Raw genomic sequence first — 26874 nt, forward strand, 5'->3', positions numbered from 1 at the left:
TAAATTCTGCTGTATTTGGAAAGTGGCAGTTTTGCATAATATTTGGAATAATTACATATGTACGACAATTTTACCAGAAGTACAATAATTTCAACCTGTGTAGTACGATAATATGGCTAAAACAACCTGGCAACGGTGAGCCAAAGGGGAGCTGTACGTAAACAAACAGAAGAGCGGGTAAGGAGGACGTGCCTGTGCAGTACACGTGCTATTACGCTGCCCTTGCCACCACTCCACCTTGTACTCCTCCACGCACTGGCACTACATTCACCACAGCCATCACTAGCAGACCTCCAGGTGGTTCCCAAGATCCCGGCCCGACCTAAGACACACCAGCACACCGGGGTATTCCTTCACAAGGCCGGGAAACTTTATTAGAATTTAGCCAGGTGTACTAGGTAACTTCCATTGTTTTCCAGGTGTTTTCCAGACTCAGGTGTACAGAAAGCAGTAGTAGAAGGAGGTTGGGGGAAGTGGAGTAGATTTGTAGTTAAAGTGACAGGTGAACAAGATTGCTATGGTTCTAGAGAGATAATAAGATTTCTACTGATTTAGTGACAGATTAACACGATTTTTTCAGTTTTAGCGATAGATGAACAAGATTGCTATGGTTCCAGTAACAGATGAATACGATTTCTACTTATTTAGTAACAGATTAACAAGATTTCAGTTTTAGTGATATTAACAAGATTATTACATTTCTCCTCATTTCCAAGAGGAGAAACACTCGTGAAAACCCAGCTCTTTGTCTCCATAGCTTTGAAAAACAGTCGTATTGGGAGAGCAGAGAGGGAGAGAGACTTGCAGTGATGTTGGGTAGGGTGATAGGGACTTTTCTCCCCCGACTGCTGCCCGCCACCCATTCCACCCTTGCCACGTACCCGCCACACGCCAGCGCCCTCCTCAGGCCCCTACACACATCCCACAGCAGATGCCTCAAAGAAAGTAAGTATATCAAGCATATATACAGGTAAATTGCATAAGGTAAAAGCTATTATGAAGTAGCCATGTTTACAATGAACGTATGAAGTAAAGAGGCACATGTGAAGTATTGGGGTCCCTCAAACAAATCACCAACAGTAATGAGAAACAGAACAGATGATTCAAAGGGGTAAATGATGAAACTTAGCAACGCCCACACCCTCCCTTTAAGTTGCCTGTCTGTGTGTGTGTGTGAATATAGCCATTAGTAGTGCATTAATTGAACACCTCACCTTGAACCCATTACTTCATGTTCTGCCCTGATTACTGACCCTGAAATTTTTGCTTATGTTACCCTTGTTATGACCCCTGTCCCCTTCTGAATGCAGTGGTTGTCTTGTACTCTTGTATAAACTAAAATTACGTGCTTTTACTAAGTTTCACCGTGTCCTCTTAAAATAAGTGAGCTGCATGTTGTATCTTGTCATATTCTTACCGTAAAGTATTGATTTCAAGTAGGGATACACCAATTTAATGTATTTCAAGAATCTATGCAGAGTTTGAGGGTTAAGGAGTGTCGGGAAAATTTTAATCGCCACAACTGTTTCTTTTAACAGTTGTGGTGGAGGAGCAGGAAGGGGGAGACACAGTGGTGAAGGGACAGTACCTCCCATCCCCCAATGCACACCTCCTTGTGAAGCCTGATGGGGAGACTGGCAAGGCGTGCCCCCTCTGTGCCCTCGACCTTGACGTCAAGCACACGGTAAGTCTGCCTTGCTTACTTACCTACCTGTTGTGTTTGTTGTTCGTCTCACCTGCTTCACTCTCAGGCCCAGAGAGAGAGAGAGAGCGTAACTTATAAGAGGCCGGCCCCACACACACACACACATCCCTTTCTCTTCCCAGTAATACAACCACACTTACTCTCTCCTGCAGACAGACAGACAGACAGACAGACAGGTAAAGGTAGGAACTCATAATCTCTGTCTCCCCAACAGGATGTGCTTATTCTGTCCCAGTTTATGCGCAGTGATGGGAGCGTTCTGCCGCGGCGTGTGACTGGCCTTTGTAGCAAGCAGCAGCGGCGCATCACCTGGCTGGTCATCATGGCACAGAAAGCAGGTGAAGTACAGAGAGAGAGAGAGAGAGAGAGAGGAAGGTGTGTGTGTGTGTGTGTGTGTGTGTGTGTGTGTGTGTGTGTGTGTGTTTTTGAGGCATAGAGAGACAGGGACATGGGTGAAGGAGTCTATGTGTGTTGAGGTACAGAGAGAGGGAGAGTGCATGTGTGTGTCTGTCTGTATGTGTGTGTGTGTGTGTGTGTGTGTGTGTGTGTGTGTGTGTTTTATTACATATATGTGTGTGTATTATATAGTGTTAAATATTTACTTCTTCATTATTTGGTAGGTTTTTAGAATAGGACAAAGAGAGAGAGAGAGAAAGAGAGAGAGAGAGAGTATTTGTTAACTGAAGGAAGGAAAGGAGAAGCAGAAGGGAAGGGAAAATTATTGGGAGAGAAGGGAGGAAAGGAAAGAGGAAATTTTTGAGGAAGGAAGAGGGAGAGAGGGAGAGAGATGAACTGCTGTCTACCCGTTTAATATCAGATAAGTTTAATGAACTCATGTCACTGCTGTGGTCATTTTTATTAAAATTTAGAGCACTGTAAATAAATAAATAGATAAAATAAAATATTTGGACATGGGAAAAAAAGATAAGTGATTTCTTTTGTATTTTAAGCCTACATAACTGTAATAAAACTGTAATACTGTAATAAAAAAAAATAAATAAAAAAGTTCAAGATTATAAGGGGAAAAAAAAATAGTAGAAAGTGTTTTAATGATTGTTTTAATTTCTCCACCAGGGCTGATGCCAAACCTCGCCCCGGCCACCAGCAAGAGGGACCCAAGCAGGAGATACGGCTCAAAGAAATTCAACCGATATTTTGACGAGAACACCCTGCCAAAGTGAACCCTGGCAGGTCCTCCCCCGCACCCCATTCCTCTCCCCCGCACCCCATTCCTCTCCCCCGCACTCCATTCCTCTTCCCCTTAGCCCTTCTCTGCCCTTCACAGCCTCTCCTACTTTTGTTTACCTTTCTCCCCTTCCTTGTTCCTTCTTTCTCTTCACTTTCCTTCCTTTCCCTTCCCTTCCCTTCATTCGCTGTACAAATATCAGTGTTTTGTTTTGTAGCATTCAACAAGGGTGTACCTCTGTATATATTTTGATAACTAGGTGTTATCCACGAATAAAAAAAATAAATAATAAATAAACATGCAAAACCAATATACGTATATAATTGACCTTCATTTCCTTCTGTAGATAAATTATTACGTATGGTACTAGAAATTCAATAAGAGTTCGGCAACATTTCGGCAATTTTAGCAAGACGGCGTTCAAAAATGTAAACAAAGCCGCACGCAGACCAAGACACGTACGAGGCTGGTTAGAGGTGAGAAAATACTAATTATCTTCGTATTATCTGAGAAGTTACCTCCAGGTATTGTTTTATGAGTAAATATGAGAGGAAAGGAAGGAAAGACAGTGGTAGAGTTTAAATAAGTGAAAAAATGAAAGAGAAATTGACATTGATTGGAAGAGGAAAACACGTGGAATAAATTTGATAAACTGGATTTTTCTCTCTTTTATTGTATTAAATAGATATAAGTTAGTACTCTCTCTCTCTCTCTCTCTCTCTCTCTCTCTCTCTCTCTCTCTCTCTCTCTCTCTCTCTCTCTCTCTCTCTCATTTTTTCATCGTTTGTAATTTCTTGATATAACCTTTTGTGTAATTTTTTTTTTCAAGTATAACTATTTTCCTGGTATAGTTTTTGAAGTATAATTTGTATTACTCTAGGTCACACAGGGTCAAGGATGGCCGCGTCCCAGGTGGTTCAGAATGCGCTGGCCCGTAAAACTGCTGGTCACTCCCTCCTGTGGGGCACCCGGTCTGCGTGTTTTTTGGGCATACTCATGGCTGTGCTGACCTATGACCTGTGAGTGTCAGGGGAGGAGGTCACTAGAGTTTTGGGGTGTATATTAAAGAGTTTGCTTGTTTAATAGCCGTAATTATTTTGTTTTATTGGTTTGGAATTATATATTTTGTTTTTACAGTGAGTGGTATAAAGGAATGATTGTGTTGTTAAGTTAGGTCTTTTTTTTTTTTTTATTGATTCATTCCTTCTCATCTCTGACCAATATATTAATTTCCTTAATATCCAACCCTAATTTTCCCTGTCGATACATTAATTACTTACATTTCCGAGCAATTAATCAACTTTCCGCATTTCCGAGCCAGGCAGAATGGTGGAGTGAGTGGATGGGGCAACGCCTGGTGGTGGGGGTGTTGGTGTGCGTGTACCTTGCTGGGAGTGTTGCTAGTCCGCCTCCTGCTGTCCACCCTGCTTCTCTACCTCACCCTACCACCCATTGAGATCACCGACAAGCAACGCCAACTCTTGAACATCACACAGGATGGTAAAAGGATGGTTAGGTTGGGTTAGGTTAGGTTAAGTTAGGTTTGGGTTAGGTTAAGTTAGGTTTGGTTAGGTTAGGTTAGTTTGGGTTAGGTTAGTTTGGATTAGGTTAGGTTAGTTGGGTTAAGTTAGGTTGGGTTAGGTTAGGTTAAGTTAGGTTTGGGTAGGGTTAGGTTAGTTTGGGTTAGTTTAGATTAGTTTGGGTTAGGTTAGGTTAGGTTAAGTTAGGTTGGGTTTTGTTAGGTTGGGTTAAGTTAGGTTTGGGTTGAGTTAGTTTGGGTTAGGTTAGGTTTACATTGAATTTGGATTAAGTTGGGTTGGGTTGGATGGTTAGGTTAGTTTGGGTTAATTTAGATTGCATTTAGTTTGGTTAGGTTAAGTTAGGTTAGGTAAGGTTAAATTAAATTAGGTTTCTATGTTTTTTGTATTTTCACATAGAGTGGTAAAGGAGAAAATTGTTACTAGGTTAGCTTACGTTGACGTGTTTTTATTGTGTTCTTATCCCACATTGGTAAAGTTGGTGGTTGTGTTAGGTTAGGTTAGGAATATTTGTACTGTACTTGCTTGCCTCATTCTCTCCTAGGTGAAAATAAACAAGAGTAACATAACGACAACACATTTCCTTGGTTCCAGACGTTGCCTTAATCAGTCTCAAGGAAATATAAATGCATTACCATATCTTCACTATAATTCTCTTACCTCATTCATTCCTGGACCAATAAACAAAACGATACTAACACATTTCCTTCCTTTCAGACCTTTTTTTGTCGCCTCAATCACTCGTAAATTAAATAAACACAATACTTACACATTTTCTTCCTTTCAAGTATATTTTCCTTACCTCACTCACTCCTGCATCGATAAACAAAAGAATAACACAATACTAACACATTTCCTTCCTTTCAGACTTTGGATTCAAGTCAGCAGCACCTCAGCAAGCCAGTTCAACTCCTGTAGCAGAGCAGAAAGTTCCTCTCTCCTCTCTCTTCTCGGCTACTGTTCGCACGCCATCCCCTGCCCCTCCCCTCTCCCCCATCAACCTCTCCACAGCCTCCTGGTCCAGCCTCTCCCCCCAGTCCCCTCTCACAGGCCCCACCTCACACAATAGTAGCTTGGGTAAGTGCAGAAGTGTGGTCGCTGTAACTGGGAGTGTCTGTTGGTGTTTGTTTGTGTGTGTGTGTGTTTGTTAATCAGTCAGTCAGTTAAAACATAAGACTGAGTAGTAGCAGCAGTAGTAGTAGCAGCAGTAGTAGTAGTAATAGTAGTAGTAGGAACACAAGGGTTGGTGCAGGAAGCCACCAGGCCTACACGTGGCAGTCCCTCTATGAAACATGTCTACCTATTTCCATCTGTCATCCCTGTCCATACATTTATCAAATTTCCCATTCACTCAGTCAGTCAGTCTATACATTTATCTAATCCTCCAGCAGTCAGTCAGTAAATCTATTTCTCCACCAGGTCTGAGTGCCAGTTTACTCAGCAGTGGCACAGCTGGCTCTGTCACGGCCGACTCCTGGTCCTTCCATCGCAACCAGTCCTCTCTGCTCAACCTTTCGTACCCCATAATGCCGGTAAGTCAGTCTTTGCTCCATTCTTTGCCTTTTCTCATATTGTTTCATTTTGTTTTCTATAAATTATGAATATTCTCTCTCTCTCTCTCTTTCTCTGCCTTGTTATTGTACTGCATTCTTAATTTACAAGCTATTCTGCATGATAACTCCTTCCAGATTAGCCTAATGTGGCTGTTTCACTCCTGTTTAAATTACTCGTGTTTTTGCCAAAGGTGTTCCTCTTATTTACAAACTTTATTACATCATTGCTACCTCCAGCTTCTCCCAGCCTCTCCCAGCATCCACTAATCTATATAACTTTACCCAGGATGGACAAACACAGCCACAGCACCACTCAAAGCTGTTTCTGTCCTCTGCTCTATCTAATTCCTTCCTTATCCAGCCTCTTTCAACATTCACAAACTCTCCCAGCCTCTCTCAACATTCACAGCCTCTCCCAGCACCACTCACAGCTGTTTACCTCCTCTACACTGTCCAGTTCCTTCCTTAGCCAGTCTTCCCCAACATTCACCTCTTCCAGCCTCTCCCAGCACCACTAATCTCAATAAACTCTTTCAGGGTGGACAGACACAGCCACAGCACCACTCACAGCTGTTCCCCTCCCCCACGCTGTCTGATTCCTTCCTCAGCCAGCCGCTCCCAATGTCCACAACCTCCCCATCCTCCCCCAACACCTCGACTGGCCCTGCTATCACCGACGAGGCTTCCCTACAGTCTTACTTTCAGCACTGCAGGGAGAAGGAGAAACTGAGGCAGATAAGTAAGTAGATGGGAGAGGGAGAGAATGAGGGACTGACTGACGCATTGTTTTAGAGAGGAAGGGAGAGAAATGTGGTTTAGTGAGTTGTTTTGAGTGATGGTTAAAGGGAAGGGAAGGGATTGGGAATAATTGGCTAGTTAGGAGAGGGAAAGAAGAGTATGTAGAAAAATATTTAGAGTTTTGTGAGTGATAAATGAATGATGGGTTGAGAATAGGAGGGAAGGGGAAGGGAATGAGTCAGTGAAGAAAGGAAGGGAAGTAAAGGAAATGAGTGAATGAGAGGAAGGAAAGAAAATCATGCATGGTTTTGTGAATGAGATGAGTGATAGACTGAATAAAAATAGAAGGGAAGGAAAAGGAAATTACTGAAGAAAGGAAGGGAATGGAATGAATGATTAATGGAGAGAGAAAAGGAATGGGAAAGAAATGGTAGAAATGTAATCACTGAGTTCAAATTTTGGGTTTATGTTTCAATTTCTGGTTTTTAGTCTTTCTTTTACAGACCAGAGTAATGTAACTAAGTGTGTGTGTGTGTGTGTGTGTGTGTGTGTTAAGTGTACCAGTGTAATGCAACAGTCCTCTAATATATTTCCTCCCACTGTGTGTGTGTGTGTGTGTGTGTGTGTGCGCGTAGTGTACCAGTGTGAGGGCAGCAGTTCCTCTATCTGGGGGTATGGAGGCTCTCCCCGTTCCTCCCTCACTGACTACGGGGCCTCCCTGCGCAAGACCGTGTACAAGCAGGCCACACGTGACACAGGTGAGGCACAGACAAGACTTTTGAAATGAATTTGCATTATAATAAAGTTAACATAAAGGCCATAGAAACTACAGCTATTTTCAAAGGCCACAGTGATTATTAGCCGGGTTCTCAAGACTGTTTCTTCTGTTAATAATGTAGAAATATTGTTATTCTGCCACTAGGACTAAAAACATCCTTGAAAACCCATGTCACTTCATCCCAAGCTTGTATTTAGAGACCACAGCTGTTCCAAAGCCAAAGATGATTAGCGGGTTCTCAAGACTATTTCTCCTGTTAATAATGTAGAAATCTTGTTATTCAGCCACTAGGACTGTAGAAACATCCTTGAAGACCCATATCACTTCACCACAACTGTTTTTCTAAGCTCATAGAGAACTAAAACAGTAAAAAACACCTTTGAAAACCTGTGTCACTTCACCACAAGCCTTTTCTCTCTCTATTCTGGCATTTGATTTCTCTTGCAGCATAGTGAGTTAGTCTCTAGAATGATAAAAACACCCTTGAAAACCTGTCACTTCACCACAAGCCTTTTCTTTCTCTATTCTGGCACTTGACTTCCCTTGCAGCACAGTGAGTTAGTCTCTAGAACAAACGGGTTATAACAAGGGGGGATGTAAGCAAAATTCTTAGGATCAGCAGCCAGGGTAGAACAAGAAATAATGGGTTCAAGCTTGAAAAATTTAGGTTTAGGAAGGTGATAGGAAAGAATTGGTTCACAAATAGAGTGGTAGATGAGTGGAACAGACTCAGTAATTGTTGTTGGTGCTAGGACATTGGAGAGCTTTAAGAGAAGATTGGACAGGTTTATGGATGGGGATAATAGATGGAAATAGGTAGGTATATTTCATACAGGGACTGCCACGTGTAAGCCTGGTCGCTTCTTGCAGCTTCCCTTATTTCTTATGTTCTTATGTTCCTATAAAAACACCTTTGAAAACCTGTGTCACTTAACCACAAGCTTTTTTCTCTATTCTGGCCCTTCACTTCCCTTGTAGCACAGGTAACTGGTCACTAGAACCTTAAAAACACCCTTGAAAATCTGTGTCACTTCACTACAAGCCTTTTTCTCAGTTCTGGCCCTTCATTTCCCTTGCAGGACAGGAGACTAACTCAGCGGACAGCAAGAATGACGACTCCAAGACCTTATCCTCCTCCAGCAGCAGCGTTAGCAAGATCTGGCGCAAGAGGAACGTAACGCCTGAACAGCTGTTTAAAGTACGGACAAGACCTAATGTTGATGCTGATGGTGTTGATGATTACGAGTTTTCCCCTTAAATTACTTGTATAATCCTTAAGAGGTGAATTACTTGTAGGATCCTTAATAGCTAATGATGATGATGATGATGATGATAAAAGTGAAGTTTCCCCTTAAAAAAATATATATATATACTCCTTAAAAAGCCTTGCTGTTTCTTCTGAAAGGCAAAATAAAAACATGGAAAACACTACCCACCTGAGGAACTGTTTAAGGCACAGATATGACCAGATGTTGATGGTGGTGATGGTGGTGGTAGTGGTGGTGGTGGTGGTGGTGGTGGTGGTGGTGGTGGTGGTGGTGGTTATGATGCTTCCTTTTACAAATAGACACACCCGTAGGTAAGAAAAGTCTGTGATAAATTGCTCCCCTCACCCCTACCCCCTGCCACCCCCTTAAGAACCTCCCTGAGCCCCCAAGACCTTGTTTAAGTGAAGAAAACTTACATTACTTGGTCACAAACATTTATCACTTAACTTAGAAAATTTTTAAAGATGAAGAAAAACCTATTTCTACCATTTCTTCTTTTAAATACCACAAAGTACTTTAAAAAATATATATATATATTTCCCAATTTCACCTTTAAAACCAAAAAATTCCCTCATCTTAAAAAAAAAAAAAATTCTTTAAAAACCCAATTATCTCCGCATTTCTCTTTTAAAAACCCAAAACTCCTCATCTTTAAAACCCACAAACTCCTTTAAAACCCCAATTATTCTTCCATTTTTTCAAAAAAATTCCCCATTTGAAAAAAAATATAAACTTTAAAAACCCAATTATTCCCCCATTTCTCCTTTAAAAACCCAAAATTGCCCCATTTCCTCTTAAAAACCACAGCCTCCTTTAAAAACCCATTTACACCCGCCATTTCTCATTTAAAACCCCCAAAAAATCTCCATCACTATTAAAAACCCACAATCTATTAAAATACTAAACCATTCCCCTATAATCCCTTTCAGAACCCACAAAACCCTTTAAAAACACATTGATCCTCTTCCTGACGCCTTCAATCCCCCTCAGTTTACAGAGAACCTTCGTATTTGGATGTCGGCCACTCTGCTGGTGCCTCTGGTGCAGAATATCGATGCCACAAACAAGGTCCTTCGTGGCGTGGCTCCAGAGATACAGATTGGAGCAGTGGGCGTCGATAAGCTGAAGAAAACGGCACAGAACATCTCAGGACTCAAGCAGTTGGCTGATGTAGGTGGTGGTGGTGGTGGTGGTGGTGGTGGTGGTGGTGGTGAAGTTTGTGAAATTGTGTTTAAGTTTCCTCTTTTTCTTTACTTCTATTTTCATTCAGTCCTTTCCTTGTTTATATTTTGTTTCCATCTTCTCACTTATTCATTTTCACTCATTCCTCCCTTAATTTCTTCCCTGTCCTGCTACTCTTCCACCCTCATATACCCTTAAAATCCTCTCTATCTAACCAACACACCACTTATCCACCTATCCACCTTCCTGTTTTCATTCAATTTCCCATCATATCCACTCCCATCCATTTTCACTCACTCCTCCCTTCATTCCTTCCCTTATCTCATTACCCTTCTATTCTCAAGTACTTCAAAAACCTCCCTATTTAATCAGCTTATCTCCACTTATCCACCTATCCATGTATCCGCCAGGTGGTGCCGTTTCTGGAGGTGACAGTGCATCAGGATTACTTGTTGCATCGCCTCCGTGAGTTGGCAACTGGTGGAGCTATCTCGGCCTATCGCTGGAATGGGGGAAGTACGACATTTAACAGCCGGCCGTGGAAGGAAGAATATCCTACTGACACTGCTGTAAGAGGGAGAGAGAGAGAGAGAGAGAGAGGGAGAGGGAGGGGTGATAGTAGAGGTGGTGATAGGAAGATGATAGTTTTGAATTTTGTGTGTTGCATTCACTTTCTTCCCCACTCGTCAAAAATAATGTTTATTTCATTTTTATTACATTTTCACTCTCCTAGAACTCAAATAATGTTGTTTATTTCATCTATATTACTTTTACACTCACCCAGAACAAAAAAAAAATGTTTATTTCATTTATACTATTTTTACACTCCCAAAACTCAAAAAAAAAAAAATCTTTCATTTATATTATATTTACTTTCTCCCAGAGCTCAAAAAATGTAGTTTATTTTATCATTATTACATTTGCACTCCCCCACAGCAAATGCCTTCACTTTTCACACTAAACTCAAAAAACCACACTTACAGCACATTTAGACTCTCCTCACAGCTCAAAAACCCTCACTTACCATACTTAACAACACTTGGACCTTCCCCACAGCTCAAAAACCTTACTTACCACACTTAACACACAACCCACAACTTGAAAAAAAAATCCAGTTTACCAAATCAACATTACATTTACACCATGCAATTCAAAAACCCCTAAAAATCACATTAACTTCCCATATATCACATTTACACCTTCCCCTGCACATCCTCACCGTCACTGTCCCTTCCTCAGATCCTCCTGCACCTGTTTGCCATGTATCTGGACCAGCAGCTCCCCCCAGACATCGCCCAGCCAGAGGGACGCATGTTTTCTAGTACTCATGTTATTAAGGCCCCAGAGAAACCCCCGAAGACAACCAACAGGCCTCTTCTCTATCTTAGCCAGGTATGGTTCACTATCGGTGTTGTTTGTGTTGTTTAGTTAATGTTTCTGCAAGCATTAGACCTGTTTTCTATCTTGGTCAGGTATGGTTTACTCTCTGTTATTAGGTTTGCATTAGCGCACTCAGTTGCTTGATATTTTTTTTAGTTTGTGTGTGATTTTGTTAATATTTCTGCTGCCGTTGGATCTCTTCTCTATCTCGGGTAATACTCTCTCTTTTTTTGCTATCAGACATGTGCCTTCTTACTCAGTCACTTTATTTTTCAGTGGGTGTAAGGGAAGAGTACAGGAAGGGTAGAGGAAGAGAGTGAAGGAGTGGTAATATGTAAGGTTTCGTACAGGGACTGCCATGTGTCTGCCTGATGACTTCCTGCACCAACCCTTGTGTTCTTGGGTTATATTCTATCTCAGCTAAAGGAAGGGTAAAGAATTGTAGAGGAAGACTGAGGGAAGGAAAATAGACAGGCATCTCTCGTACAGGGACTGCCATGTGTCTGCCTGATGGCTTCCTTCACCAACCCTTGTGTTCTTGTGCTATATTCTATCTTAGGTAAAGGATTGTAGAGGAAGACTGTGAGGGAGTGAAAATAGACAGGCATCTTTCGTACAGGGACTGCCGCGTGTTGGCCCTGATGGCTTCCTTCACCAACCCTTGTGTTCACAGGTCATGCCGCCACACGTGAAGGTCGTTCTGCCACCAGAGGAGGAGTGTGACGTGGGCAGTGGGCGGAACAACCTCACACATGCCCTTCTGCTCTTCATTCATCACGTCATTCACTGCCAGCACTCTCGCATCGCCAACATCAACCTGTCCATGTCTGGGGTCAACCTGTCCTGGGTCATTGCTGCAGATAAGGCCAAAACTGCTATTTTGTGATGACCCACTGTGATCTGATGTGACCTCTGTATGGCTGAGTGGTTGTAGATTGACCTGAGTTGACCTGGATCGATTGATTTGTGGGTTTTTAAAAGTTTCAGTGGTGGTTGATTGGAAGTACTGTTGTGATATTTGATTGTTTGAATATCAGTCTCTCTTGCTTACTCTCTTTCTTTCTTTCTTTCTTTCTTTCTTTCTTTCATTCTCTCTCTCTCTCTCTCTCTCTCTCTCTCTCTCTCTCTCTCTCTCTCTCTCTCTCTCTCTCTCTCTCTCTCTCTCTCTCTCTCTCTCTCATCATGATTTCTTTAACACAGCTTTGATTTTAAGTCAAAGAAGTGTGTGTATGTGTGTCTGAGGCTTGCCTAATCTCACACACACACACACACACACACACACACACACTGATAGTTTTATATATATCTAAGTACATTTTCTCTTGGTTTAGTTCTGCCTAGCAAGTGTGTGGATGTCAGTGTGTGCCAGTATTAGTGCCAAGATATTGAGTGTTTTGACAAGTGTGCGGACTGACAGACTGACCAGTGTTTCCAGACAGACTCTTGTGGGTGATTGCTTAAGTATTTGCTTTCTTAATGTTGAGAATGTGAACTGTCATCATCGAGTCATCGGATAACATGATGTGGTAACTTTTAAGTCTACTTTCAGCGCTATTTATTGTATCTCATGTCATCATAGTGTAAGAATGTGAGACCATTTTATTTTTACGTGTCATTAACGAAAAAAAAACTTGTTTATTTGTAGCATTAAGATAAAGAGTCTCTGGTGTTTGTGACAGGCAACAAGTGACTTACGTATAAAGATTGCTCACCTAATAAATGTTTTTTTTTTTATATATTTAGTCCCATGAGTGGCCAGATGTATGCCAAAGCTCCTGGGTGTGTAGTAGGGTGGTCCACGAGGCTCCCTTTCCACCAGGGGCTGAGTGTGTGTGTGTGTGTGTGTGTGTGTGTGTGTGTTGTAAAGATGGCACTAGTGAGGAGGTGTTGGTGTTTGTAAACAAGAAATCAGCTGGTGGGTGTGTGTGTGGCAGAGGGCAGGAAGTGTGACTTTTGATGTTAAACTATGACAAGAACCACAAACACTTGAGAATCACAATAACATCCATCACAGCCTGTTATAGTTTGGATAAGCTGCTGGAATCTTTTAAATTATGGATCTAACAAGTGTGTGTATGAATGTGTGAGTGTCGGTGAGTTTCGTAAGCAAGGAAATTTAAAAGGAAGTGAATCAGATACTGTATCTTTATTTGTTTATATGTCACAGTGGTCAGTCATATTTGGGTATACACTATCTAACGTTTTACAAAAATTTGCTACATCTGTAATTATTTTTTTATTTTGCTTTTGTCTATTTTTCATTCTTGTCTCCGCTAACAACAGGATACAAAGAAAAACGAAAGGGAGGCCTGGAAAGGGACCGTTTCTTATGCCATGCGTCCAGACAGACACCGAAAAAAACGCGATTTGAAAACCTCACACAGAATCTCTCGGGAACAAAACGCCGATAGAACAATCACTTTAGAAGCATTACTAATCGAATAACTTGCATACGCACTGCCCGGTGGAGTGAAAGCACAGCATAAGCATCGGTGACCCAAGAATCAACCCATACAAGTAGCCAGGCTAATCATAATATCACAATAGTTGTTTTGCAGACTTGGCCGCAGGAAGGAGACACTGCAGCAAGGGTTGAGGAGGAGGAGGAGGAGGAGGGAAGGCAGCAGGAAAGATGAAGTGTGGTCCGTGTTCAAGGTACTTCTCACACACACACACACACACACACACACACACACACATACATGTACACTCACCCTCTCACTCTCTCTTCCTCTCTCACTGAGTGAAGTCGGTTTTGATATGACGTAAAGAGAGATGCCACATGTAATCATTTACTATAACTTAACTGCTGGCACTTTCTTATTTATTGTGGCTCTCCCTGACTCTCCCTGACTCTCCCTGATTCTCACTGACTTCATCTCTCACTAACCACCTACTGTCAAAATTATCTCATGACCTTATTTTTGACATTTCCGAACAGAGACTCTACCTTATAATCTCTCTAGACAGTAATACGTACACACACACACACACACACACATACACACACACACACACACACACTGCTGCCTGATTCCAGTAGTGAATAATTGTTTGCTTTTTTTTTTTTTCTCTCCATAGGTTTGAATGGAATGGATTAACAGTGACTGGAATGAATGACTGGAAGGAGAGATCAAGAGGAAAAGAAAATGGAGGTTATGAATGTAAGTATACTAATTTTGTTTGTGTTTGTTTTGTTTGTGGTTGTAAAGTTTGTTGTTTTGATTTTTTAGTTGTGAATTGTTGTTTTCTTTTTTTCTATTCTGTTTGTTTTTCTCTTCTTGTTTTTATCTTTGTGTTCTTTATAAGTTTGTAATGTCCTCTTTTTAAATGCCAAATGATCATGTTTTTAAATTTATCATCATTTTCCTCATCTTTTCCTTTTTTGCTGTATTTTGACAACTATTTCTGCACATTTTCATTTCTTGTTAGGAAGGTCATGTCTTCTTAACACTGCCTGTACGTTTGTGTCTGGCTTCATATAATTTTCTCTGGTAATACATTTCACTGCTCTATCTTATTAAGAAAACTCTACAACATTTTATCTCCTGTACTTGTGCCTTTTTTCATCTCTCTTTAGGAATGTTTGTGTGCGTGTGTATGTCTGTATCGTGTCTGTTTGTCTGTTTGTACGTAACCCTTTCATATCACTTCCTCACTTTCATATTCACTTCCTCTGATAAAACATTTCATCATTGATATATTTTGACAACTGTATTTCCGTTACTGCGCGTATATCTGTATCAAGTCTGTCTGTATGTGCGTAACACTCCCAAGAAACAGGCAGAGCAGTGTGTGTATACTTGACCACTCTCTCTCGCTCACTCACTCACGCGGGGGCAGGTGACTTCACGGCATGACCAGAAGGAAGTAGCAGAGCAGGGCAGGAGTGCTTGGCTGGGTGGCTGGCAGGCAGAAGCAGGGAGGCAGGGCAGGGCAGGGGTGTAGTGCATTTACTTGGCTAGTTCAGGTGTTGCTTTGGGCGCCAGTACCAGACTGGCCGAGATTGAGAGAGGTAGGGGGGGGGGATGGGCTGTATTTGTAATGTTTAGGCTTGTATTCGGAAACGCTCTTCTTTCTTTCTCTTGGTCGCCACAATTGTTTTTCCAAGGCCACAGAGATGATTAGCCATGTTCTCAAGAGTGTTTCTCCTGTCAGCAATGTGGAAATGTTGTCAGTCTCTCACCAGAACTGTAAAAACACGCTTAAAAACTTGCTTCACTTCACCACGGCTGTTTTCAAAGGCTACAGAGATGGCTGGCCGGGTTCTAGAGTGTTTCTCCTCTTCGTAATGTAGAAATCTCATAAATCTTTCACCAGAAACTTCAAAGCACCCATAAAAACCCTCGGCACTTCAACTAGAACCTTTGAAAGTAGTGGAGATGCTGTCAGATGTGTTTCAGAATACAGTCCTTGGCACTCTACTGGGAATACAAAAGCCACAGGGGGTTGGTAGCAGGAAGCGCCCGCCAGCCACCCGAGGGGCATGGCACGGCTGAGGCACACACTCCCAGGGCCGGACAGTGCCACAGTGTTGCCCTAAGGGGTGGACAGCGCCAGTGTTGCCCTAAAGGGTATAAGCAGTGCCACAGTGTTGAGGGACCAGGTGTTTTGATATACAGTTCTTGACCAAGATAAGTTTAGCACCCTTGTAAAATAAGGAGCACAAACTATTCAGAATTAACAGTCACTCTCTCACTGACCACCACCACCATCACCACCACTACCACCACCACCACCACCAGGAGACAAGGAGAGGCTAAGGATGAACTAGAGGGAGAAAAATTAGATGAGAGTGGAGGATAATGCTGTAGATAATAAAGATGAACTAGATGGAGAGAGAGAGAGAGAGAGAGGCAAAAGATGAACTAGATAAAGAAAACAAATACAAATGGAAGATAATGCAAAGGAAGATAAAGAAGATGAACTAGATGGAGAGAGAGAGAGAGAAGCAAAGAATAATGAATAGAAAATAAACAAGGTGAACAGAAACTGGATAAAAGTAGAGAATAATGCAATAGAAGATAATGATGAACTAATGCATTGATGTATGTACGTTTGTCTTGAAAAAGAGCATCTTTTTTTTTTTCAGTAGAAGATGAAGAAGAAATAATGTATATGTATATATCAACCCTTTCTTTCTCCTTGTTGTTTACATAAGCGACAAAAAAAAAGAAAAAAACTCTTTCAAAAAGCCAATCATATTTTGCTTTTAAAATCTAAATATACACATACCATCTACACACACACACACACACACACACGCACACACACACACACACCTCTTTTCACAGTGTATTCCTCTAATCTATCGCTCTATTTAAAAACTCTATTTCCTCATTTCTTTATCTCTCTTGCCAAGTTTCTCCCTTTATTCTCTTAATATTGAATTTTTCATCCGACAAAAGTATATTGCATTTTCTTTTTTTTTTTCTTTTTTTTTTTTTCTCTGTCTCAGTATATCCAAGGTCTCCCAGCCCATCCCAGCCTTTCCCCAGTCCATTTCAGCTTCTCCCAGTTTATCCCAGCCTTTCCAGTCCATCCCAGCTTCTCCCAGTCCATTCCAGCTTTTCCCAGTCCATCCCAGCTTCTCCCAGTCCATCCCAGCTTCTCCCAGTCCATCCTAGCCTCTCCCAGCCCTTCCCAGTCCACCCCAGTCTCTCCCACTGTGTTTAAACCACCCCCGGTACATTCTTTAAACATTTGGCACCGTTGACAACAAAAGGAATGATAGAAGAGTTAGAATATATATATATAGTACCTATCATTTTATTCACATTTTCAGGTCGTTAGGTTACGTCGATTGAAAAATAACAATGATAGCTCTGTCGGTAATGAAAGAACCGCGACAGGAGGAAGGGTTGGTACTTTAGGTAGACAGGTAAAGTGAGACAGGTAGGAGAGGTTGAAAGAATCGAGACAGGTGGGAGGCATAGGTGGGTGAGAAGGCTGGTGGAATAGGTGGGTGGTGAGTCAGCTGAGGGAGTATCAGCCGCGGGTGACATGACTGACCTATACTATTGGTTACTCACATGAATAAATGAACTTTGGTTTTCTTTATACACCAGACAAAAATACCGGCAATCTATGGTACAAAGGATGGCAGAAAGATATGCCCAGAAAATATAGATGTGGTCTCATGGGGTTATTTACTGTACCAGGGAAGCAAAATAGGGATCATGGGCCACATGGGGGACACACGCACACAGTCATACACGCACACACACATTCACATACAGACATTCACAGTGTATTTGCAGTTTTCTCAGTACATAATTTGAATCGTTCCTCTATAAACACTGAATACTTTGATAAGAATTTTTTTTTTTTATGATACAACGATAAATGTATGTACGTACGTAAGTCATTATGTTAAAGCTTTTTCTGGGGTTGGGGAAATATAACTACAATTATTATTATTATTTTTTTTTTTTTCGTTTTTTTTTATGATAGTAAAAATTTGCATCGGTTAAAGTAAAATTGAAGACACGGGAAGGAAGAGAGGAAGAGAAAAAAAAAGAAAGAAAATGGAAAAATAATATAGCTGACTAAACTAAATAAGATTAAACTATTACTTATATTTAAATTCCCTTTTTTTTTTTTAGCAGAGTACTCATCTTATTGTGAAGCAAACATTGGCAAAAGCAACTAGGTATTATTATTATTATTATTATTATTATTATTATTATTATTATTATTATTATTATTATTATTATTATTATTCCTGATCTTGGAGAGAAAAAAATAGAGACATTTCTCAACAATTAACAGGGAAGAGGAGGAGGAGGTGAAAGAGGAAGAGGAGAGATAAACCATAAATTCAAAATAAAAGAAGGAGGGAAGAAGAGACCGGATAAAGAAGTAGGATAAAACATAAATTCAAGAGCAAAAAAGAAGAGGCAGGTTACTAAATAAGAAAGAGAAGATAAACCAGAAGAGGAAGAAAAAAACAAGAAAAGAAAAGAAGTGAAGATAGATATTTAAAAAAAGGGGGAAAGAAGATGATAAAACGAGAAAATGAAGGGATGAAAGAAAAAAAAGAAAAGAGGAGAGGATAAGGGAAAGATAGGGAAAGGATACACTATGATATAAATTTTCCCTCAATTACGAATGTCAGGGCAAGTTAAGGCAAGATTGAAGGGCTGTGTTGGCTGAGGTACAAACATTCACTGCCAAATTTGAATCCAGTTTGAGAAAAGAGACAAAATTAATAAATAAAAGCTCACACAAAAATGGGATTGTAAAATTTTGAGTCTGGAAAGCGAAAAAGGCCAGGAAATTTGAATACGATAAGCAAAATTAAAGAAAAATAAACAGCTCTGGGTGAAATGGAGGTTGTAAATTTGAATCCAGTAAGAGGAAATAGATAAATAAGTAAACAACAGCTCACACAGAAATGGGATTGTAAAATTTTGAGTCTGGAAAGCCGAAAAAGACAGCAAATTTAGATCCAGTAACCCAAAAAAAGAAGGAAAAAGAAAAGAAAGACCGCGAAATTGAATCGAATAAGCAAAAAGTCAGAAAATATGAAGCCATTAAGCGAAAAAAAAAACAAGAAAAAAAAATAGCAAATCACAGAGAAATAAAGATTGCAGATTTAAGTTGAACAAGAAAAAAAAGAGAAAAGAATAAAAAAGAAAACAAATTTAAATATACAAATAAAAAAAAATAATAAAAAAGCTGACCTTACAAATTTAAACCAAACTCCACGGAAAACGAACCTTGCAGTGGTGGGAAAAAAATAAATAAAAATGTACGTATGTATATAGGTGTGTGTGTATGTGTGTTAGTCACCCCTGTGGTTCGAGGAAATGGGGATGGGGGAGTGGGGGGGTGTAAGCTCGCACAATGGGGGTAGCTATGGGGATGGGGGGGGGCTAGGGGTTGTTTGCGAGCTAATTAGTGTCTGCATAGGTGTGGTGCTGTGATAAAGTGAATAATGATACAAATTTACTCTGCGTTGCTCTCTCTCTCTCTCTCTCTCTCTCTCTCTCTCTCTCTCTCTCTCTCTCTCTCTCTCTCTCTCTCGTTTGCTCATATACTCTTTCAATTTGTTTATTTTTTGTTCTTTTGTATGGTATCTCTCTCTCTCTCTCTCTCTCTCTCTCTCTCTCTCTCTCTCTCTCTCTCTCTCTCTCTCTCTATTGATTGCTCTTTCACTCTATCTTGTTTTCTTCTCTCTCTCTCTCTCTCTCTCTCTCTCTCTCTCTCTCTCTCTCTCTCTCTCTCTCTCTCTCTCTCTCTCTCTCTCTCTCTCGGGTCAAAGCTGGCCCTGCAGAGCTAGTGACCTGTTGGCAAGCCTGTGAGGTCAAGTTAGGTCATTGAGGTCATAACTTTCTTGACCTTAAAGAGACAATGTTTTTTCTTAATTATATTATTATTATTTGATGTAATTTGGTATATTTCAATTACCGATGTTATTATTATTATTGTTATTATTATTTTTTTACAAGTTTTATTATTATTATTATTATTATTATTATTATTATTATTATTATTATTATTATTATTATTATTATTAATATTGTTATGATAGTATAGTTATCATTATTATTATTATTATTATTATTATTAGAAGTATTATTTATCATTATTATGTATTATCATTACTATCATCATCATCATCATTATTATTATTATTATTATTATTATTATTATTATTATTATTATTATTAGTTCTCTTTTTTTTCCACCACAATATTGAATCAATGACAACAACTTATACAAACACAATACAGTACGGCAGTAATAACAATAATAATAATAATAATAATAATAATAATAATAATAATAATAATAATAACAACAACAACAATAATACTAATAACAATAATAATAATAATAATAATAATAATAATGATAATAATAATAATAATAATAATAATAATAATAATAATAATAATAATAGTAATAATAAGAACCATAGTGAATCAAAGGAAGGATACCAAAAAAGGCTAAAGGAACCAGCAACTATGCGCTGCTGCTGCTGCTGCTGCTGCTGCTGCTACAATAAATCGACAACAATCATTGGACATTGAAAAAAAAAAATATATAATAATAATAGTAACCCACAGTATGGAGAGACGGGAAGATGTTTTTTTTTTTTTTTTTCTGGCAGACCCTTGACCCTTGACCCCTGAACCAGCTGGGAAAAAAAAAAAATACATACATACATATACAATGGAGTCAGGGAAACGCTCTGGCCGTCTGTCCCTTAAACTAGCCAAGGGAAAAATATGCACATTTGAATCAGGGTAAATGTTCTAGAATCTGACCCTGAATTCGTGACCCTAAACCAGCCAGGGGGAGAAATAACACATTTTTAGACAGGCAAATTCAATACAACCCTAATTTTTTTTACCCTAAACCAGCCAGGGGGGAAAAAAAAAAATACTGGAAACAGGGAATATTTTCTGGCCCTAATTCTGCAACCCTAGACTCCCTAAGCCAGCCGGACATACATACATACACACATTACCGGCCTCGTATTTCCAGCAGCTTGAGAAATTAAACTCTGGGGAAATATACAGGGTGTTTCAAAAGGAAGGTCTCGCAGAAGTAAACGAGCAAGATTTGAAATTCGCAGATTATTTAAACATACAGGGTGGCTCAAAAAATTAAGTCTCACTGGAATGAAAGATTATATTATTACGAGCTGGAGGTGTTCGTGGTGAAATGTTTTGATGGCACTGTCGAAGTCAAAGGGTATTTAAATATGGCTGACGTGTGGCCTTGCTGCGTTGTGAAGGCTGGGTAGGGGCTGGTCTTGATAATGAAGGTGCAGGAGTGAACCAGTGTGTGCTGTGGGGCCTTGCTGTGGGGGTGTGTGGCCAACTGTGGTGTATGACTGTACCTTTCCACTACGGGGCTGATGTGTGTGTGTGTGTGTGTGTGTGTGTGTGTGTGTGTGTGTGTGTGTGTGTGGTGCCTTGTCTGGGCCGGCCCGTATGGGATTACCGGCTTGGTATGAATATAGACAGAATTAACCTTTCATTTTTGTGAGTGTGTCTTCTTTTGGGCCACCCTGTATATAGATAGGTATCATGACTTGCTCTTTACTTTCTGTAGGTGCCCTTCCTTATGAGACACCCTGTAAACACTGCACCAATGTGAAATCAAACACTGCATTGGTTAACGAACAGGAGACTGACTAACTGACTGACTGACTGACTGACTGACTGACTGACTGAGTGACTGAGGGAATGAGTGACCCTGAAGCAAACACTGTACAGAAGAGGTCACCCAGACTCAGGCCTCACTTCCCCAGGGCAGGTCAGGTCACCACACAACCCGACCTGACACAAGAGAAGCAAGACTTATCAAAAAAAAAAAAAGAAAGAAAGAAAGAAAAAGAAAAAGAAAGCAAAACATTAAAAAAAAAATTTCCAGCCTGCCAGATTTCTTAGGCCAATACGACGTCAACCCCACAGTCCCCCCCTCCCCTCCCCTCCCCCTCTGGTCTCGGGTCTCGGGTCACCACCGCTGCCGCTGCTGCCGCGCGCCGCTGGTCAGTAGTACCAGACACAGACACAGGCAAGGTTGTGACCTCTCCTCCTCATCGGATGTCGGAGATATTTGCCTTGGAGCCAAAAATTCTAAGAAGTTCATTTTCATAATCTTCTATATTCCTCTTCATCAAGTCCATGCACGGCCCCAGCAGACGCTCAAACGCCTCCACATCCAGGACTGCGGGGGGAGAGGGAGAGAGGGGTGAGGGGACTGATAACCGAGAGAGGGAGAGGCGAGGGAGGGCAGTGAAAGGCCAAGTAACAGTGAAAACATTAGGAAAGAGGAGGAAAAGAAACTCGTGAATGTTATTAGTCATCCACTCGATTTGGGAGAGGGGAGAGGGAGAGGGATGAGAGAGCTGACAACTAACTGTGGGAGAGGTGAGAGGGAGAGGAGTGAGAGGACGAATAGCCACGAAAACAATATAAGACAATAAATAGAGAAGAGAAGGATGGGAAAAGTCAAGATAGGCTATTATACAAAACCCCTTTAGTTAATATCAATTCAATCCCTGAGAGAGAGAGAGAGAGAGAGGAGAGAGAGAGAGAGAGAGAGAGAGAGAGAGAGAGAGAGAGAGAGTAGACAATATGGAAAACAAGGACAAGAAAGCGCTATCCTAGAACCCTGTAAGTCTCAATTATCGACTCATTAAATAACCTTCAGCCACTCCTACAGGTAAGCAGGAGGTGGACAGGTACTTACATGCTACTTTTGTCTTCCCCACGGCAAACACAGAGGCCGCTCGAGCCTTCTTTGTGACCAGGGCTAATTCTCCAAAGTAACCGCCCACTGTGACTCGACTTATCTGTGTGGGAAGGCGAGTTTGGGATGAGTAGGTGAGATGAATGGAATCAGTGAGGCAGGAAGGATGATATTGGCAGTGTAATTAATTAAGAGGGCGTGTTAACTGTAGGGAGAAAATGTTTATTAGGCTTGCAAATTCCAGTGGTAAGGTGGATGTACACGTATTTAATCACAAGCAAATAGGACCAAACGTACACTAACTAGATGAACACACACACACACACACAGACAAACACAGCCAGACAGCCAAACACACACTCAGACATAGCCAAACGCACACAACCAGACAAACACAAACACACACAAACAAACACACAAACACAGCCATACAAACACCTCCTTTTCAAACGCAGCTAAACAAATACGACAAAAACAGCTTACAACTTAAAAACGAACGCAAAACAAACACTTCTTGTAAGCCAACACCACACCACCACCACAGCACCACCTCACCTCCTTCTCCTGGTTATCATCCTTCGTCATAGTCACGCGTACGGTTCCGTCCTCCACAAAGAACATCCCATCACCCACGTCACCTTGCATGATGATTCGGTCTCCATCGTCGTACACTTTGGTCACCAGGGCGTCAGCAAGATTCATGCGCTCATATTTCTGTGGCGCAAATACGAGGAGAAAGAATTGTTAGTTAGGTTGGTTTCTATTTATTTCATTTGTTTATTTATTTATTTTATTATTATTATTATTATTATTTTCGTTTTTGCAGGAGAAAGGGAGGGAAAGAAGTTATTTGAGTATTGGATATATTTTTTTCGTTTTCTTTCTTTATGTAGGGGTATTCAAGTGCTTTTTTTTTCTCTCTCTCTCTCTCTCTCTCTCCGGTTATCTTTAAAGACAAGGAGAACAGGGAGGGACAGAGAGGAAGAACATTTTTTTTTTCTTTTTTTTTCAGAGAGTCCGATAGATCTCAAATTTCTGTTTGTTTTTGCAGGAAAGGAAGAGAAGTTATTAGAGTATGAGATAGATTTCTTCGTTTTCTTTGTTTATATAGGGGGAAACTCAAGTGTTTTTCTCCGGTTATCTGTGAGGACGAGAACAGGGAGAGACAGAGAGGAAGAACATTTTTTTTTTTATCGATAAATCTAAAGTTTCTGTTTGTGTCCGCGGAATATTTAAGTCTTTTCTCTCTGCTTATCTGTAAGGGCGGAAGAGAAAGAGAAGAAGAGCAGAGTGACATAACTTCACCATACGAACAAAATAGATAATAAAGCCAATTTTAACCTTTCTACGGATAATATGACACCAGCTTAAACCTGTACCCTACCTCAAGTCTTCAGCATAAGAACAAGAGGAAGCAACAAAAGATTTTCAACTTTTCTAACCTTTCTACCTCACCTCAAGTCATTTCCAACTAGAGAGAGAGAGAGAAAAAAAAAAAATCACTTTCACTCACCTCCAGCGTCTTCAGCATGGGCACACTCTCCAGCAGACACTCATACATCTTCCTCTTCCTGCAGGCGGACTTCAGCAATATCCTCCTGAAGGTGTTTCTGTCCATGGCCCAGAGAGACCCTGAGGACACGGCCTGGATGGTAGCGGCCCTAGGAAGGTTATACATCAAGGCGAGCTCTCCAAAACTCCCTGCATTGTCGTATTTTCCGACCGGGATTGGCTCAGGGTCGTGGTCTCCCTTCACGAAGATGTTGTACACGCCCCTGCGGAGGTGAGGATGCAGTTAAGGGTCGTTGTAGGGTAGTTTGGTTGTTTACAGGGTCGTTTGCGTGGTTGTGTTTGTGGTGGCGGTTTTAATACATGTTTTGTTAGGTTTGTTTGTTTGTTTTAGTGTTTGTGTGTGTGTTTGTGTGTTTGTAGTAGTGGTAGTAGTAGTGGTTTAATGGTTGTAAGGATCTCTCTCTCTCTCTCTCTCTCTCTCTCTCTCTCTCTCTCTCTCTCTCTCTCTCTCTCTCTCTCTCTCTCTCTCTCTCTCTTATCTAGTGCATGAGAGAGAGAGAGAGAGAGAGAGGAGAGAGAGAGAGAGAGAGAGAGAGAGAGAGAGGAGAGAGAGAGAGAGAGAGAGAGAGAGTACAGTCTTGCTATTCATCGTGTGTGTGTCGTTCATCATTTTTAAGTTGCTGTGTGTGTGTGTGTGTGTGTGTGTGTGTGTGTGTGTGTGTGTGTGTGTGTGTGTGTGTGTGTGTGTGTGTGTGTGTGTGTGTGTGTGTGTGTGTACTCAGTCATTGATATGTACGTGTTTTGCTTGGAGAGTCTATATACCACACACACACACACACACACACACACACACACACACACACACACACACACACACACACACACACACACACACACACACTAGATGAATGTAGATAAGAAGACAGAATCTCATAAGTGTGTACGCTACAACTAGGTACACACACACACACACACACACACACACACACACACACACACACACACACACACACACACACACACACACACACACACAGAAGTAGGATAATTTTTTTAAGTGAATCTTCAAGAGACACGAAGTTTTGATTAGGTTAAGTTAGGTCAAGTTAAGGTAGGGTTGGTTAGGTTAAATTAGGTCAGGTCAGGTCAGGTCAGGTCAGGTCTCCAATGACTAAATGGCAAAGATGTTTTATTTATTTAATCATTCTTATTTTATTTTCTCTATTTTTTTGAATGACAATGGTGAAAAAATGTTAGGCTAGGTCAGGTCAGGTCAAATTAGTAGGTCAGGTCATGTTAAGTCAGGTTACGTCAGCTTAAATTACATCAACCCAGGCTACATCAGGTCAGTTTAGACTAGGTCAGGTTATGTCAAGTCAAGTTATGTTAGGTCAGGTCATGCAAAGTCAGGTTAAATCACGTCAAGTCAGGTTAGGTCAGGTCAGGTTAAATTACGTCGTTAGGCTACATCAGGTCAGGTTAGGCTAGGTCAGGTCATGTCAAGTCAGGTTAGGTTAGGTCAGGTCATGTTAAGTCAGGTTAGATCAGGTTAAATTACATCAGGTCAGGTCAAATTAGTAGGTCAGGTCAAGTTAAGCCAAGTTACATTCAGGTTAAATCACATCATCAGGCTACATCAGGTCAGGTCATGTTAAGTCAGGTTAGATAAGGATAAATTACATGAGGTCAGGTCAGGCTAGGTTACTCACGACTCAATGACGTAGAAGTTGTCTCCGTCATCACCCTGCTTGATGACGTATTCCCCATCAGTGACCACCCGCTCAAACATTGCGTCCAGCACCTCTGACATCTGGTCCTGCGGGGAGAGAGGGAGTGGTGAGAGAGAGAGAGCGAGAGGTGAGAGAGGGAGAGAGAGGGAGAGGTGTCAACATTACCAGCCTAACTGCAGTACATGACTAAAAAAAGCTGAAAATTTGAATCAGATTGGAGATAACTGAGAATGGTAGACAAAGGAACATAAAGGAATACAAAGGAAATTCAAACTAAGACAGCCTGAGGTTCTTAAAATATCTGGGTATCCATTTTACGGTGAATTTTAGAGGGAAAGACAGGTAGTGCAGAAGGAGGAATGGTTTAGTTAGAGAGAGATGGTAAAGTGATGGTTTTCAAGGTTATAGAGAATGAGTTAACTGCAGGAAGGGAACAACCAATAGTTTAATTAGAGATACAGGTGAAATTTGAGTCATATTGAAGATCATAGACAGGAATGAACGGTAAACTTTAAAAAAAAAACGTAAAGTAGGAATAATCTAAGAAAAAAAAGCATTAACAGACAGACAGACAGACAGACAGACAGACAGACAGGGAAGCAGGAATGGTTTAATTAGACGTACAGGTAAAATTTGAATCATATTGAAGATAATAGACAAAAAAAGGACAGTTATTGATTAAACGAAAATAAAGCAAGAAATATTTAATAATAAAAACATTTATAAACACAGACAGACAGACAGGCAAGGAGAAATTACTGATTAAGAGATACATATTGAAATTAATAGACAATAATGCACAAGTAGACTTTGAAAAATAGTAAGAATAAATTAGTGCAGTAAGAAAAACACTAAAAAGCAAGACAAACAGACAGACGGACAGACACAATAATATTCAGAACAAACATCCACTCGCAAACTAAACTACAGAAAAAAAAACAAGGAAAGGAAGGAAAAAAAAAGGAAAATAAGACAAGATTTACGACAGTAGTAGGAAAAAAAATATTTGTGAGTTTTGAGATTGAATGTAATTTGAAAATATTGATATTACGATCAAGTTTTTTTTTTTTTTTTTTTTTTTTTATGTAGGAAG

The 26874-nt window shown here is 40.6% G+C and overlaps 3 protein-coding genes across 6 annotated transcripts in view; 2 read left to right on the plus strand and 1 right to left on the minus strand.

Annotated features, from left to right (window-relative positions):
* Nucleotides 1-154: 154 nt before the first annotated feature.
* On the plus strand, nt 155-3201 carry LOC135093936 (large ribosomal subunit protein mL66-like). The gene is made up of 5 exons (XM_063993619.1): nt 155-177; nt 758-945; nt 1539-1684; nt 1920-2043; nt 2780-3201. The coding sequence occupies exons 2-5, from the start codon at nt 810-812 to the stop codon at nt 2884-2886; spliced, it is 513 nt and encodes a 170-aa protein (XP_063849689.1). The 5' UTR covers nt 155-177; nt 758-809; the 3' UTR covers nt 2887-3201.
* Nucleotides 3202-3259: 58 nt separating this feature from the next.
* On the plus strand, nt 3260-13048 carry LOC135093927 (transmembrane protein 209-like). The gene is made up of 12 exons (XM_063993601.1): nt 3260-3367; nt 3772-3910; nt 4213-4391; nt 5297-5506; nt 5849-5961; nt 6520-6721; nt 7356-7478; nt 8578-8696; nt 9757-9936; nt 10359-10517; nt 11188-11340; nt 12002-13048. Exons 2-12 carry the CDS (start codon nt 3789-3791, stop codon nt 12212-12214), a joined length of 1773 nt encoding a protein of 590 aa, XP_063849671.1. The 5' UTR covers nt 3260-3367; nt 3772-3788; the 3' UTR covers nt 12215-13048.
* A 411-nt stretch (nt 13049-13459) lies between these two features.
* LOC135093932 (cAMP-dependent protein kinase type II regulatory subunit-like) overlaps nt 13460-26874 on the minus strand; it is a 43780-nt gene continuing 30365 nt past the window's right edge. For all 4 annotated transcript variants that reach the window (XM_063993613.1, XM_063993614.1, XM_063993616.1 and 1 more), the window contains 5 exons: nt 25761-25867; nt 24053-24314; nt 23095-23253; nt 22540-22642; nt 13460-22014 (listed from right to left, as the gene is read on the minus strand). In XM_063993613.1, coding sequence (XP_063849683.1) covers nt 21884-22014; nt 22540-22642; nt 23095-23253; nt 24053-24314; nt 25761-25867 — 762 coding nt within the window. In that variant the 3' untranslated portion in view covers nt 13460-21883. The remainder of the gene's footprint in view (nt 22015-22539; nt 22643-23094; nt 23254-24052; nt 24315-25760; nt 25868-26874) is intronic.

Source organism: Scylla paramamosain, chromosome 44, assembly GCF_035594125.1.
Source record: "Scylla paramamosain isolate STU-SP2022 chromosome 44, ASM3559412v1, whole genome shotgun sequence".
NCBI lineage: Eukaryota > Metazoa > Arthropoda > Malacostraca > Decapoda > Portunidae > Scylla > Scylla paramamosain.

Excerpts from the sequence above, each read along its gene's own strand:
- LOC135093927 (XM_063993601.1), top strand. The coding sequence starts at position 3,789 with ATGGCCGCGTCCCAGGTGGTTCAGAATGCGCTGGCCCGTAAAACTGCT. Across the intron at positions 10,518-11,187 it reads AATATCCTACTGACACTGCT|ATCCTCCTGCACCTGTTTGC; the intron begins GTAAGAGGGAGA and ends TCCCTTCCTCAG. Across the intron at positions 11,341-12,001 it reads CTCTTCTCTATCTTAGCCAG|GTCATGCCGCCACACGTGAA; the intron begins GTATGGTTCACT and ends TTGTGTTCACAG.
- LOC135093936 (XM_063993619.1), top strand. The coding sequence starts at position 810 with ATGTTGGGTAGGGTGATAGGGACTTTTCTCCCCCGACTGCTGCCCGCC. Across the intron at positions 1,685-1,919 it reads ACCTTGACGTCAAGCACACG|GATGTGCTTATTCTGTCCCA; the intron begins GTAAGTCTGCCT and ends TCTCCCCAACAG. Across the intron at positions 2,044-2,779 it reads CATCATGGCACAGAAAGCAG|GGCTGATGCCAAACCTCGCC; the intron begins GTGAAGTACAGA and ends TTTCTCCACCAG.